This window comes from Mollisia scopiformis (genome assembly GCF_001500285.1).
Source record: "Mollisia scopiformis unplaced genomic scaffold LY89scaffold_1, whole genome shotgun sequence".
NCBI classification, from domain to species: Eukaryota; Fungi; Ascomycota; class Leotiomycetes; order Helotiales; family Mollisiaceae; genus Mollisia; species Mollisia scopiformis.
This window is the reverse complement of record NW_017263581.1, coordinates 822130-836032: the sequence shown is the minus strand read 5'-3', so window position 1 is coordinate 836032 and position 13903 is coordinate 822130. Positions and strand designations below refer to the sequence as shown.

The window sequence follows — 13903 nt, the reverse complement described above, 5'->3', positions numbered from 1 at the left end:
TCAGCCTTATTTTCCCGTCTACCTGTCAACACCAATAGTGCGTGGTACCTTTAAGGCTACCTCATTCCTCAAAAGCAACTTCCCCAAAAATTCCGGGAGATATGTGATTGCTACTCCTTTGTAAGTATCCCCCCATTCGCCATCATTCACGTTACATCAATTGGAGATCTGGTTATGGCGACTGACGATGATTACGCGGCTAGATCTCCGGAATCTCCTCTCACGCTGCGCATACGGGGTGAGGCTGAAGACAGGGCTGCAGACAGAGACGACGACCCGATTACATCGACGCCCAGGCCGCGTAGGTATAGTAGAGGGAGAACGGGGTATAGAAGTGCGGAAGAGATGGCATCATGGGCGGGGCAGCCTTCTGTGAAAGGTTCGACGGAGGCGATGCGCATGGCGTTGTTGACGTTCTCGATGGCGGGTTTACAGTATGTTAGACTCTGTCCAGAGCCGAATTTTGCTGATAAGGTTTTGCAGGTTCACGTGGGGCATTGAAATGACTTGTGAGTTATGGATTATGATTTCTGGAGTTCAATTGCTAATTCGTGTTGATAGACTGCACTCCATATCTGCTCGCCCTTGGGCTCACGAAATCGCGCACATCCCTTGTTTGGATCGCAGGACCGCTGTCGGGTCTGATAATGCAGCCAATCGTCGGTGTTATTGCAGACAGGTCGAAGTCGAAGTATGGCAGACGGAGACCGATCATGATCGTGGGTTCGTTTGTGGTGGGAGTGTTCTTGCTGGTGCTTGGATGGGCGAAGGAGATTGTGGCATATTTTGTGCAAAAAGGGGACTTCAGGAAGACCTGCACGGTTTTTGTGGCTGTGTTGGCAATTTATGCTATAGATTTTGCCATCAATGCTGGTAAGTCTAACAAGTGTAATCATTGGATATGGCTAATTCTGCGTAGTCCAAGCAAGTTGCAGGAGTTTGATCGTTGATACGTTACCAATTGCAAAACAACAATCTGGTAGTGCTTGGGGTAAGTATCCAGATTCTTGCTTCAAACTCATCACTGACCCTATGAAGCAAGCAGAATGGTCTCGATGGGCCATCTTACAGGTTACGTGATAGGAACAATGGATCTTGTTTCTATTTTTGGAACCACCTTCGGCGATACTCAATTCAAGCAGTTAACTGTCGTAGCAGCGTTTGCACTGGTCTTCACTTGCGGCGTTACGTCTTGGGCTGTCAATGAACGAGTCCTAGTATCTGGGAGGGATGGTGATGCACCACTAGGTGTTTCTATGATCTTCAAGAAAGTCTTCAGAACCCTGACTACATTACCACCACGGATTCAAGCCATCTGTAACGTCCAGCTCTGGAGTTGGATAGGATGGTTTCCGTTCCTATTCTACAGCACTACCTTTGTTGGAGAAATCTATTTCAGGTACGACGCACCAAAAGATTTCAAGGGTTCGAGCGATGCTCTAGGAGACATTGGTCGGATAGGGAGCTTGTCCTTGGTCCTATTCTCGATCGTCACCACCATAGGAGCTGTTCTACTACCCCTTCTCATCAGATCTCCCGACGAGCCAAACTTCACAGCCCGCCCACCAGCCGCAATCGCAGGACTCGTCACCTCAGTCAATAAATGGAAACCCGATCTGCTCACCGCCTGGATCTACGGCCACCTTCTCTTCAGCTTCTCCATGTTCATGGCCCCCTTCGCGCACTCCTTCCGCTTCGCAACCTTCATCGTCACCCTCTGCGGCTTCCCCTGGGTCATCGCCTCCTGGGCCCCCAGCGCGTTCCTCGGCATAGAAGTCAACCGCCTCTCTGCCTCCCCTGCCGCCTACCACCGCCTCTCCTCAGCCGACAACCTCGAGCTCTCCTCGCCGCTCCGTCTCGAGCACGGCCCCGACGAGAAAGACGACCCGGTGAACTCCACAGGCGAGCTCTCCGGCCTCTATTTCGGCATCCTCAACATCTATACCACGATCCCGCAGTTCATCGGCACGATGATCAGCACGGTCGTCTTTGCGATCTTGGAGCCGGGGAAGAGCCCCGAGTTGGCGCATGATGCGGATCCGAGCGAGCATCATAGTACGGATGGGCCGAATGCGATTGCGGTTTGCTTTTGCATTGGGGCGTTTAGTACGATTGGGGCGGCGTTTGCGACGAGGAAGTTGAAGAGACTGATGGTGGATGTGGGGGAGAAGTAAGCTGGGAGGGGTGTTGGGGATGTACGAGTAGAAGGGTTAGATTTGGGTATGGATGGCGTTTCTTCTTTTTGAGACTTCTTTTTCGGAGCATTTGAGCGGTAGCATGAATAGCGAGTTGATATCTATCTATTTTATTACGGGTTCCTTGATGTGTGTGTGTGGTGATGTGAGTGAGGGGTTTGGTAAGTCTTGATTTCTTTCGAATCTTGTTAGGTTCAGATGTTCTATCTATATTTCTATCCTCAGAAAGAGTAGTTTCTTGGCAAGGCTTCTTTTCTTCTCAGTTATGCTGGATTTTCTATTCCTATATATTCTCAATTCTACCGGCCGGCTCAGGGCAGGAATTTTTCATACCACGAGATCGAGATCTCCGAGTTCATGGCTGGGATTGTGGTTTCGATTGACTGTAAGATTCTGCAGAGAGATTTGACCCATTATGTAATATCCTTGTTTTATTTCGTTCAGATGTCAATTTATTAAGAAATAATCTTGCGTTGATGCTATCTAGCAATATACAGCGCAGGAAACATTTCTCTAAATCTCGTTTCAGGATGCTATCGCTTAAAAGCCAGAACTAAAACTAAAAGCTATGTTAGAAATTGAGAGTAACTGTTTTCAATACTGGCTAGTATCTCGAGTTCGGGTGTTGCAGTATCACGAATCCATAAGAGTACTGAGAGAAGAGCCTTTCTCCAATCTCCAAACCCCAAACGAGAACCGGAACCAAACATCTCCCCAACGAGACGAGCTTGATCAAATAGTGCGAATACCCCACATCGGAGCGACCGTCAGTCACCTAGCTGATTTTTATTCTTCCGTCCTAGCTCGTCTTTGAGTTTGGTTTGGTTCCGTTCCGTTCAAGGGTTGGGGGCCAGATCCGCGATCCTGGGTCCGGTCGGCGATCTTTTCGTTTCCACGTGGTTTTGAGATACGACGTCGTACGAGCTCACCGAGTTTTTGTCAGGTTCGACGCGAAATATTGAATAGGTGCGAAAGTGGCGTGCATGCAGAGTTTCCTTCGAAGAGGAGAATCGAAAATGGACAGGAGAAGAAAGGCAGGAAAAGTACAGGTGCGGCCCAGCAGAATCCGGAAGTGGGGTAGTTTGATCCGAACCGAGTTTGTGTTGATGCTGGATCTTGTTTGGGTTGGGTAGGGTAGTGGAGGAGGGGACCGGCTAAAGTGTTTGTGGACGAGTGGAAGGCGTTTTTTGGACTGGGTTTCTTCAAGAATAGTCAGTCTCTGGGAGTAATAATACCGTTTGTTGGTTTTTGGGGGTTTGTTTGCATGAATGAATGTATGTGGAAAGAGTGGTTGGTAAGGTTATGGGTTTTTTGGCAGAAAGGGCGTGAAGATCTTCGGCGGTTGGGGATTAGAGTCTCTTCGTCATCGGTGGGAAGGCGAGGAAGGTTCATGCAGGAGCTTTTCTGGAAGGTCAGCAATTGGTGCTAGCCGCGGGAAGGTCGAAGAGGGGGACTCGACTGGACTCGATTGTCGGTTGCGATGCGATGGAGCCGAGACGATCCTATTGTCTGAATCATGTGCGACAAAGAGCTGAGGATCAGAAGCAGTCATGAGAATATTGGTGTCTCCCGAGTATCATCATGAGAGCGCGGTGCTGAGGTCATTTCAATGTCATGAGCCCCGTCTCGCGTTCGGTATTCGTCTACCATCGGTCGTTGAAGAACGACCGCTCTCCTCGTTTACAGCAAGCATGTCTTTCTGAGTTGGCCAGCCATAACGGACCGAAGATGCAAAGAAGAATGCAGCCTTCTCGTGGGTGCCTTGTGCTGATAGGATATTTCTCGGCTTGGACTCCGTTGCTGCAGGTATTTTCGTCATAGTGGGGAGGGGGAAACGTTCCATTCGAACGGATATCTGTCTGAAATCGATATGTTGGATGCTGGATGCCATGCTGATGCTGATGCTGCTGCGTGGAAAGGTGGGTGTGCAGCAAGCAGTAGTGGGTTGATAACACACGGCTATTGCTACTGCGTGAAGTGAAGCACGTTCTGATATTGGAGATGGGACATGGGACATGGAGACCCCGAGAATCCAACGGCCACGAGGGTTCTTCGTCGTGTTACCCCACAACACCCTCGTCTGTCTCGTCCCAGGGAAAGGCGTTGGTTGTGATACTTGGGACCGTGATACACTCGGCCATGACCTTGCCTTGACTGTGAGACCCTGTACTCGCACTAGAGGTAGATCGATACCGGTATCAGCTCATTCGTGAAGCCCAAGCTGGGGGCAAACTCATGTCAAAGTGTCAGTGTCGGAAGATGAGACCGCTATCGTGGTTGACAGTGTCTTTCTGGTCTGCGGGTCCGAGAGGGTTCGGTCTTGGGATACCCGTAGGGTCATTGTTGGGGTGTTGGAGTGTTGGAGAAGTCTTGGGATGGCTGCAAGCATCGACTGATGCAGTAAATTCCTCACTAGAATGCCACTAGACAGGGCCACTGCAGTGGGAAAAGACTCACCTCCGTACCTTGCTTGCTTGGTGTCTGGATGCTGGGGAAAAGACAGCGTCGACGTTGATCAAATCTCAAGATGACTTGCTACTGGGTATATTGCGCTGAATGAGGGATAATTGTCTGCAATTAATATTTGTAGGTATCCCAATCGTCGGTGCTGGTTCTCATAGGGCGGGGAGCAGACTCCGCGGGATCTTGCTGGGGTTGATCAAAGAGAGAGAGAGAGAGAGAGAGAGTTTGACGGGTTGACACTATTAACCACCCAGATCTGCCTCCCTGCTGCGCTTCAAACGTTGACAGTCGGTTCGAGTTGTCGTTGCCTGTGTCTGTGATTTGTTTCTTTGTTTCTTCTCGAACCTCCCGACCCTGCAGCTGAGAGGAAAAGTCGCCAGATCGAGTCAAGCCGCCTCCACCTTCCACCAGCAGCGTTCATTCGAAGGTCCCACGGCGACGGAGCACAGCCGATGACCAACTACTTACAACCACCCAAAGCCAAAGTCCGTCCTCAGTCCGACTTTCACTTCACGACCCCCCAAGATTCACCTGTCATTCTTGCATTCGCCGTTTCTTCTGCACACGATCAATTCATCCATCGGCCATTACAAACCTGAGTAATTTGCACCACTTGCCACAAACAGGCTGCCAATCCCCGACACGACCACCCACCCCGCGCCACACCCCATGCTATTACGACCGACTGGGGCTGCATCTGGGACTTGCTGAAGAACGCGCTGTGAACTTGCAGTATTTGCGGACGGAGAACTTGATTACGGACAGAATCTAATGTTCGAACAATCTTGCGCATGATATCCATCTGATTTACGCCTTGTCTTCACTTCTCCGCCGCCCTCGCGGCTTTGCGAGGCCGAAGTCAACCTGAGGGGATTCTACACACGACACCATGTCTGGCCTCTTCTCGAAATTCAAGGGGACCTCTGTCAGTATATTCTTAGTATCACTGTGGAATCTGCTATCAATCAATGCTTCAATGGCATTGGGTTCTGTTTCGAGACGCGCCGGAGCATTGTTCTGTCTTGAGCATCGACTGACAAATCCCAGGGAACAACAAGTCCAGGTGTATCCTCCCCTTCGCACAAGAATAAGAAAGATGCCGAACCAGAGCCAGAAATCACCCCGCTGGTGAAGATGTTACAAAATGCTGGGCCCATTCGGAATGATGGAAGTGACAAGTTCTTTGGTTTGGAGAATGTACGTTCAAGAGTTACTATCTCAAGAATTCTACTAACCTTACTTCTAGTTCGGAAATACATGGTTTGTGCAACAAAACAAAGTTAAGAATCTGGAAGCTAATTGTTCAGTTACTGCAATTCGATCGTACAAGCCTTATACTACTCAGTCCCATTCCGAGAACATGTCGTTCGATATCCCCCACACTCACCTCTCGATACGCCAAACGGATATCCGAAGATCGTCACACCTATACGAGCGCCGATACAAAATGGTGGAGCAGTATCACCTGCGAAACCAAAAGGAATTACAGCAGCTGAAGCGATGAAGAGAAGAGCAGCCATAAATGCTGGCCAACCTGTTCCCGCATCACCAGGACAAAGACCCGAAGACAAACCAGATTCTCCCGAATACAAGAAGAAGCATGCGATGTTGGCAGGGCCCATATTAGAACTCACATATGAAAATGCGAGCTCCTACGGTATGGAGGAATCGACATTCACAGCGCTGAAGGACATCTTCATGGCTCTGATCGCCAACCCGTCGCGGACAGGAGTATTGAGTCCTCAAAGATTTTTGGAGATCTTCAAGCGCGATAACGAAATGTTTCGAACGTCAATGCACCAGGATGCTCACGAGTTCTACGGGCTGGTTCTAAACGCTGTGATCTCGAACGTTGAAGCAAACGCTCAACGGATCAGGGAATTAGGACCACCGAAGACCGATGACAGTCTAGCTCAGTCCATGAAAGCTGCGGTGACCTCAGCAGCCCATGCAATGGGACTGAATAGCGGCACGCAATCACCTGGAACTGGCTGGGTTCACGAAATCTTCGAGGGAGTTTTGACATCTGAGACTAAATGCTTAACATGCGAGACCGCTTCTCAGCGAGACGAGACTTTCTTGGATTTATCTATCGATTTAGATCAACATTCATCAGTCACATCTTGTTTACGAAAGTTTTCTGCCGAAGAAATGCTTTGCGAACGAAACAAGTTTCACTGCGACAACTGCGGTGGTTTACAAGAGGCTGAGAAGCGCATGAAAATTAAGCGTTTGCCCAAGATCTTGGCTTTGCACCTCAAGAGATTCAAGTATACCGAAGATATGACTCGGTTACAGAAGCTTTTCCACCGAGTTGTGTACCCTTACCACCTACGAATGTTCAACACAACAGATGACGCCGAGGATCCTGATCGACTGTACGAACTTTACGCTGTTGTTGTTCACATTGGTGGCAACGCGTACCATGGACACTACATTTCAGTCATCAAAACTCAAGATCGTGGCTGGCTGTTATTCGACGATGAAATGGTTGAGCCTGTCGATAAGCACTATGTACGGAACTTCTTTGGAGACAAGCCAGGTATGGCATGTGCTTATGTTCTGTTCTATCAAGAGACCACAGTAGAAGCTATGCGCAAAGAGCAAGAGGCCGAAGGATTAGCGGAGGTTGCGCTAGCATCTCAAGAAGCTGACATTGCTCTTGGACATCCCCAACCAAACGGCACTCATCCATCCTCGGTATCGAAAGCCGTATCTATCCCTAATACTCCAGTTGACGAGAATGGCGAATTCGTCTCTCTAGATCACGCTGTCACATCGCCTGTACCTCAAGCCCCACATCCAGCTCTACGCCACTCAACCACACTTCCTCCAACATCTACAACATCCACAACACCAGCTGTCCCAATACTAGACATCAACAAGATGCGAAGCAAAAAAGACGAGGAGCGCGAGAAGAAAGAGAACAAGGAAGCAGAAAAAGCCCGCAAAGCAGCCGAAAAAGCCGCTGAGAAAGAGAGGATCAAAGCCGAAGAAAAACGGCGGAAAGACCTCGAATACAAGCGGAAAGAATACCAAAAGACTCAAGCGGAAGAAGTCAAAGCCGCGCTAGCAGCCAGCAAAGCCTCCGCAGCCGAAGAAGAAGAGCGCCGGAAGAGGGAAGCTGGTGCGTCCGGAGGACCCTCCTCAGACACAAGCAAGGAGAAAGAAAATGGCCACGAGAAAACGTTCGGGCTGTCGGGATTGAGCAGGAGTCACAAGGGTAGCAAGAGCATGAGTCGGAAGAGCTTTGGCTTCCTGGGCGGCAGCGGGAAGAATGGTACGAGCAGCGAGAAGGGCAGTCCGAGTATGAGCAGCGTCACGCCGAGTACCAGTCAAACGACCACGACCACAGGAACAACGGACGATACGGCCGTCGAGGGGGTGGGCGAACTTGCTTCTTCGAGTAGTATCCAGACGCCCGAGAAACATTCCAAGACGACAAAGGATCGGTTTAGTTTCAGCGGGTTGGGGCGGAAGAAGAGTAATCTTATGAACTCGTGAGCTTTCTCACCACGGACGGATAGGCAGGGAAGGAAAGGAGGATCTGTACATTTCCGATCTATGACCCCATCTCGGTTCTTTCTCTTTTTTTCATCATGCATATGGGGCAGAACAAATACCCGGAAAAAATCTCACGTATCTATCTATCATGCACAGCATCATGGCGGAAGGAGAGATTGGTGGTTAGGGGGTTGGAAAGGAGACGGAGCTTGCATATTTCTTGCGTGTATGTGTGTTGTTGTTGTTTGGATATCTGTCTCTGTATGAGGAGGGGAGTTTTATGGATAATATGGAAAGAAAGATGGGTTTGAAACGACATTCTTGTATAACTGATTAACTTTAAACTGGCTCTGGAAAGTAGTGAGCTGGGGCTGGTGAAGTGCAATTGAATTGAGATGTTGATGGTTTTGATTTATCTTTGAATTTGTGTGAGATGTGATTAATGGTTCTGATGTTGTGGATTGATTGAGTGAGCTTGGCTTGGAAGCTTGACGTAGATATGTGGGAGGGAATGGTTGAGCTTAACCTCCTAAACAATAGAACTAAACTCGGCACCTATGTTGTCAGATCTAGAAGAGGGTTTTTACTGGTAGTACTTGTGGATATCTAATAAACTTGATTGTTTATTAGTACTTATTAGAAAGCTAGACTCGTTCATAATTATTTTTTATTTTCTTTCTGGTCTTGTGTAAAATCAAATGACAGTGATTAAGAAAGAAGGCAGGATATACCTATCTATGTATGGGTTGAAGTTTGAACCGGGGGTGAAAGTGAATAATGCTTTTCGTTTGTTCGCTTGCTGCGAGAGGTGTTGGGGCTTGGAAAGGTATCAACTTGGTGGAGGGAAGGATATGGATAGCTGGTTTTAAGAGAGTACTTGTAAGACTCTTATGTGGAGAAATAGGTTTGTAGATTTGTAGATTTTGAAATTGGGATGAGTGGAGGAGGATGTACGTCAATGAAACTCCCATACAAGCCGACCTCGACCTCGACCTCGACCTGGCCCTCGAGAGATTGATGCCAACTCTTGAGTAAAAGGATGAGGTGGGAGAGATGTGTTGTTGGAGGGGAGGAGAATGATCTTGAAATGGGTGATTTTGAGGGTGAGAAGTTTGGATTTGTGCTTGAGTCTTTTTCAGGGGGGGAGAAGAAGAAGCTCTCAGGCTCTGAGCACTTGTTGGGTTTGGAAGTGTATATAACAAGTGCCTGTTCTCGTTGTCTGAATCAAACATCTCTTGGAGAAAGGCGTTGTTGATAGGGAGAAAAGCGATCTTGAAGTGGGAGAATTTGCTAGTGAGAAGTTCTGACTTGTGCTTGGGTCTTTTTCAGAGGGGAAAGAAGCTTTCAGACTCCGAACACTTGTTGAATTCGGACCTGCACACAAAAAATGCCTGCTCTCGTTGTCTGAACGAAGCATCTCTAGCTTTCCCACTTGGAATAGCTCTAGTCCCAGCCAACATTCTCCATTTCGCAAGCACAGAATCACAAAACGAGATTGAAAACACCTGCGGGGATCGTATCATTCATTGACTATGTCCACCATGCCAAACGCCAACGCAATGCAGCACACTTTTCCTCTCATCTCAACCCCTCATCCAAAGAACAACTCATACAGAATAATGACCGTATTGATCAGAATCAGTGGAACTATTCCCCATTAGCCCCCAATCTCTGTCCACAGTGTAGGTATACGTACTCCTCATCAAAGTCCGCACGCTCGTCATCAGATTGATGAGTTTGTGCTTGATACTCGCATCTCCGCCGACCTGTTGTCCGAAGCCTGGCTGTTGTACCGTGTTTGACCATCCGACTGTGCGGCGTATTAGTTACAGACCTGTGGAAGAGGGGTGGGAAAGCGACGTACTGCGCGCGAGGAATCGGTCTTCGGAGAGGATGGCTATGGCGTTTGTGAGGAGGACAATGACTGTAAGATAAGTCGTATTAGCAACACTCTTCCAAATTGCTAGCAGCGCGAAGCTCCGTGTTCTTTTCCTCTGCGAAGGGGAGACGTACTGTAAATCAGGTTTCCGAAGCCAAACAGCATGGCCATCTTTGATTCTGTGTCGGGGACAGGTGTTTGTCGGGCGCAGAGGCAGGGTGTGCAAGTGGGAGAAGGATAGTCTTGTTGCCAGGTAGCTTGTGAGAAGACTACGGGAGGAGACATGGTCGAGGCTGACAATTTGTGGTTCGTGCACGGACGTTGTTTTTCGTTGGCGAAACTTTGGGAGAACGAGGCTGGGGATGGAAGGTTGGGGTTCGGCAGGCTAGGAGAAACACCAAGTTGTGTCTTCGCGAATTTCTCTTTCACAAATTGAAAGTGAGGTGTTTGTGATGCGATTTCTGCTGAGAGGCTTCATGGAGTGATTGTGCGTTTGAATAACCGCAGACGTTAAGACATCTTCTACGTTGGATCCCCAGGGCATCGTGGCCATTGTCTGCTGAGCTTGACAAGATGCATCCTGCAGGTAATGAATTGTCTGCCCTTCTCAGTGATATTTGTTAAAGCTGCTAATGAGTAATTGCAGATGTCATACTCCCAGTTATCATTCCTGCCCTCATCATCCTTCATCTCCTCATAGCTCCATATACCAAGGTCGAGGAATCCTTCAACATCCAAGCTACCCACGATATCGCGACACACGGCATAGCATTCCGAAATACCTCCGCCTTCTTACATAGGAATTATGATCATGTCTCATTCTCTGGTGCTGTTCCACGCACATTTGTTGGAGCTCTGGCTCTAGCTGGAATCTCGAAACCATTGATTGCCCTCAAAGGATACGAATCTGCGCAATTGATAGCAAGAGCCGTTCTAGGACTCTTCAATGCCTTTGCATTGTTGAGATACAAAACTAGCCTGAATCAAGCTTTTGGACCAGATGTAGGGAGATGGTATATATTGCTGCAAGCAGCACAGTTTCATGTTATATATTATGCTTCGAGGACCTTGCCAAATATGTTTGCGTTCGGACTTAGTAAGTGTGTATCGTCCTATTAGAGTGATCTATGCTGAATTGAAGTAGCAACGTTTGCTTTTGGAAGTTTTCTTCCTGCTCCGGGAAGTTCGGTCGCTGAGCAGCAGAGAAGGCAGAAGTTTGGGATCTTCCTCTTCGTGCTTGCTGGGGTGATATTTCGGGCTGAGATTGCAGCTCTGCTGGCTTCACAGCTGTTCTACTTGCTCGTTCAAGGCAGAATATCTCTGCAAACCATCATATCGACTGGGATTGTTAGTGCAATTATTGCACTGGTCCTTTCTGTTCCCATTGATTCGTACTTTTGGCAAACCCCGATTTGGCCTGAGCTCGCTGGCTTCTATTACAATGCTGTGCAGGGGAAGTCTGCAGATTGGGGAACTTCTCCGTTCACTTACTATTTCAGCTCTTTGCTCCCGAAGCTAATCCTGAATCCACTTATTCTACTACTGCTCATTCCCATGGGCTTCGCTTTACCTGCAATCAAATCACCATCTCGGGACCTCGTCATACCCTCTATCTTGTTCGTTGCAGTTTACAGCTTACAACCGCACAAAGAAGCTCGATTCATCATTTACATTGTACCGGCTCTCACAGCAGCTGCATCTCTCTCCGCGTCATATATCTGGAATCGACGATCCAAGACCATCTTGTACCGACTTGGCTCTCTACTAGTCATAGCATCCATTGCTGGCAGCTTTATAGCTTCAATGGGCATGCTTTTCATCTCCTCACTCAACTATCCAGGTGGAGATGCCTTGGCACAATTTCACGACATAGTCAAACATACCAAATTTGACACCGCACCCAATGAACTTACCCACACCAATGTACACATGGATGTCTTGTCGTGTATGACAGGCGTTACTCGCTTCCTTCAGCTGCCTCCTAATACCGAGCTGAATGGCAAACTTCTGAATATCACGTACGATAAAACTGAAGATGAGAAAACAGTCCTCGAACCAGCTTTTTGGGACCAATTCGATTATGCAATGATGGAGGAACCAGGAAAAGCAATTGGGAAATGGGAAATTGTCAGTACAGTCTTCGCATACGCCGGTATCGAGTTCCTCCGTCCTGGAGACGGGAGTTCGTTTTCTGAAAATTTGGAACGAGTGTATGCTGCCAACAATCTAACGAAGACTGATGAGCAAGGCAATGAAGAAGTGTTAGAAGGAAAAGATGTCGAGGAAGCAGTTGAGAAAAGCGAAGAGGGAAAAGTGGTGTGGGATGAAGAGAAAGAGAGGGAGAAAAGGGAGATCAATGACTTGAAGACGAGATTGTTGATGGAGGAGATTGGAAGATTTGGGACGTTTAAGCTAGTGAGGGATATGGTGAGGGTTGTTACTGGTGGGTGGTGGGTGGGACCTAGGATGGAGCCTAGGATTAGGATTTTGAAGAGGATTGAGGATGAATGAGGGAGTTTATTCTTGAAAGAAATAAAGTCTATGGCATTGCAGAATACCCAAGAAACCAAGCGTGCATATCTCAATTACATGTCCAGCATGATTCCATGACTCAAAGGAGTTCCATCATGACATCCCTCAAAGACAACTGAAATGTATGTTCGCAGCTCATCTAATAGCCCACTGATGTTTCACCTTCCTGCTTTCCTCGCATCTTGACTCTCAACCTTAGTCTCACCCCATACCTCAAACCCTTTACTCAATCTTCCAATACGCCCTCTCGTTGTATGCCCTCGCCCTCGTTCGTCTCCTCTTCCTTCCCAAAGCGCGCAACTCAATCGGAGGCTCAGGCAGAGAATTCGTCGATTCATTCAAATGCAGCGTAGAGAATGGTGCCGGACATCTAGACTGATTAGCTCGAAAATTTTATATGAGAGGAGCATTGCATTTACATTCGCTGAAGCAGAAACAACCATTGATATGATGGATACGTTGACTCGGAGCATGGTATCGCAGGATATGTGAGCTCAAAGCGGGTTTGAAGTATACTTGCCATCTCAATGTCAATTGAAATTTTTATTCAATGGCCAATACGACACGGCTGTATCTTCCCAAGAACTCGTTCTACTCAAAGAAAGCAGAAAACAGGCCATGCTGAAAATTATAAAGGAATCGACAAGGTAACACATCTCCTGATCCGGGCGGACGAAATTCTAGGTGAAAGAAAGTTCGTCCGCCACTGCGGGAATATACTAGAGGTTCAGAAACACAAGGACCCGAATTTTCAGGGACGGACTCGAAGTCGGCAATTTTGAGGTGGGCATTTGAGGTTTGACGAGCATGTTGTGATCAAGCCATTGTGGTACTTGTGCTGGTGGCGTGGGTTTTTGCTTGTGAGAGGAGGGGAGATCGGATGATTTGAAAGGGAAGGAGGAAAGTATCTGGAGAGTTTTGATAATGGAACGAAGGTGTTTTCCGTGATGTTTTTGTGGAATACTGAGAGGTGTGTGGGATGGTGTTCACACTGGACTGGGGAACATTGGGATAAAATGGGCCAGCTGGTCATCCTCATTTCAAGGGGACAACGTCACGATCGAGGAGGGTAAGACACATGTAACTCTTCCGAAGGTGCTAGTCACTGCCAAACAATTAATTAGAAAGGGGTCGTGAATGCTAGAATAAACTGAGATGAGCTGAGCTTTGCGAAGGACTAGAGACTGTCAATTGGCCCGAACATGATTGAACAATAAAAGAATCAAGTTAGTACAATTGAAGATTGGATGTAGCACAAGAATTGGAATAGAAGAATATATTGTTCAAGAGTTAGTGGGACAATATAAGTAGGAAAAGTACATTCTTCAAA

At 47.9% G+C, this 13903-nt stretch overlaps 4 protein-coding genes across 4 annotated transcripts; 3 read left to right on the top strand and 1 right to left on the bottom strand.

Moving 5' to 3' along the window:
• Nucleotides 1–345: 345 nt before the first annotated feature.
• LY89DRAFT_572843 (MFS sugar transporter-like protein) lies at nucleotides 346–2174 on the top strand (the record flags this gene model as incomplete). Its single annotated transcript, XM_018208662.1, has 5 exons — nucleotides 346–434; nucleotides 484–509; nucleotides 562–873; nucleotides 920–991; nucleotides 1039–2174. The coding sequence occupies 5 exons, from the start codon at nucleotides 346–348 to the stop codon at nucleotides 2172–2174; spliced, it is 1635 nt and encodes a 544-aa protein (XP_018078341.1).
• A 3373-nt stretch (nucleotides 2175–5547) lies between these two features.
• On the top strand, nucleotides 5548–8162 carry LY89DRAFT_662764 (cysteine proteinase; the record flags this gene model as incomplete). Its single annotated transcript, XM_018212667.1, has 4 exons — nucleotides 5548–5583; nucleotides 5706–5855; nucleotides 5905–5918; nucleotides 5966–8162. 4 exons carry the CDS (start codon nucleotides 5548–5550, stop codon nucleotides 8160–8162), a joined length of 2397 nt encoding a protein of 798 aa, XP_018078340.1.
• Nucleotides 8163–9669: 1507 nt separating this feature from the next.
• LY89DRAFT_679246 (Yos1-like protein) lies at nucleotides 9670–10302 on the bottom strand. Its single transcript, XM_018213831.1, has 4 exons — nucleotides 10176–10302; nucleotides 10027–10086; nucleotides 9859–9972; nucleotides 9670–9809 (listed from the first exon to the last, which is right to left on the bottom strand). The coding sequence occupies exons 1-4, from the start codon at nucleotides 10210–10212 to the stop codon at nucleotides 9754–9756; spliced, it is 267 nt and encodes an 88-aa protein (XP_018078339.1). The 5' UTR covers nucleotides 10213–10302; the 3' UTR covers nucleotides 9670–9753.
• A 108-nt stretch (nucleotides 10303–10410) lies between these two features.
• Nucleotides 10411–12658, top strand: LY89DRAFT_604257 (glycosyltransferase family 22 protein). The gene is made up of 3 exons (XM_018210348.1): nucleotides 10411–10627; nucleotides 10688–11137; nucleotides 11186–12658. Exons 1-3 carry the CDS (start codon nucleotides 10615–10617, stop codon nucleotides 12550–12552), a joined length of 1830 nt encoding a protein of 609 aa, XP_018078338.1. The 5' UTR covers nucleotides 10411–10614; the 3' UTR covers nucleotides 12553–12658.
• Nucleotides 12659–13903: the final 1245 nt, after the last annotated feature.

What these genes read in the sequence shown, in the direction of transcription:
- LY89DRAFT_679246 (XM_018213831.1), bottom strand. Translation starts at nt 10,212, where the DNA reads ATGGCCATGCTGTTTGGCTTCGGAAACCTGATTTACA. An exon ending in CTTCGGAAACCTGATTTACA is followed by an intron (nt 10,087 to 10,175) that starts GTACGTCTCCCC and finishes CTTATCTTACAG; the next exon opens with TCATTGTCCTCCTCACAAAC. An exon ending in CGTGCGGACTTTGATGAGGA is followed by an intron (nt 9,810 to 9,858) that starts GTACGTATACCT and finishes AATGGGGAATAG; the next exon opens with TTCCACTGATTCTGATCAAT.
- LY89DRAFT_604257 (XM_018210348.1), top strand. An exon ending in TATGTTTGCGTTCGGACTTA is followed by an intron (nt 11,138 to 11,185) that starts GTAAGTGTGTAT and finishes GAATTGAAGTAG; the next exon opens with CAACGTTTGCTTTTGGAAGT.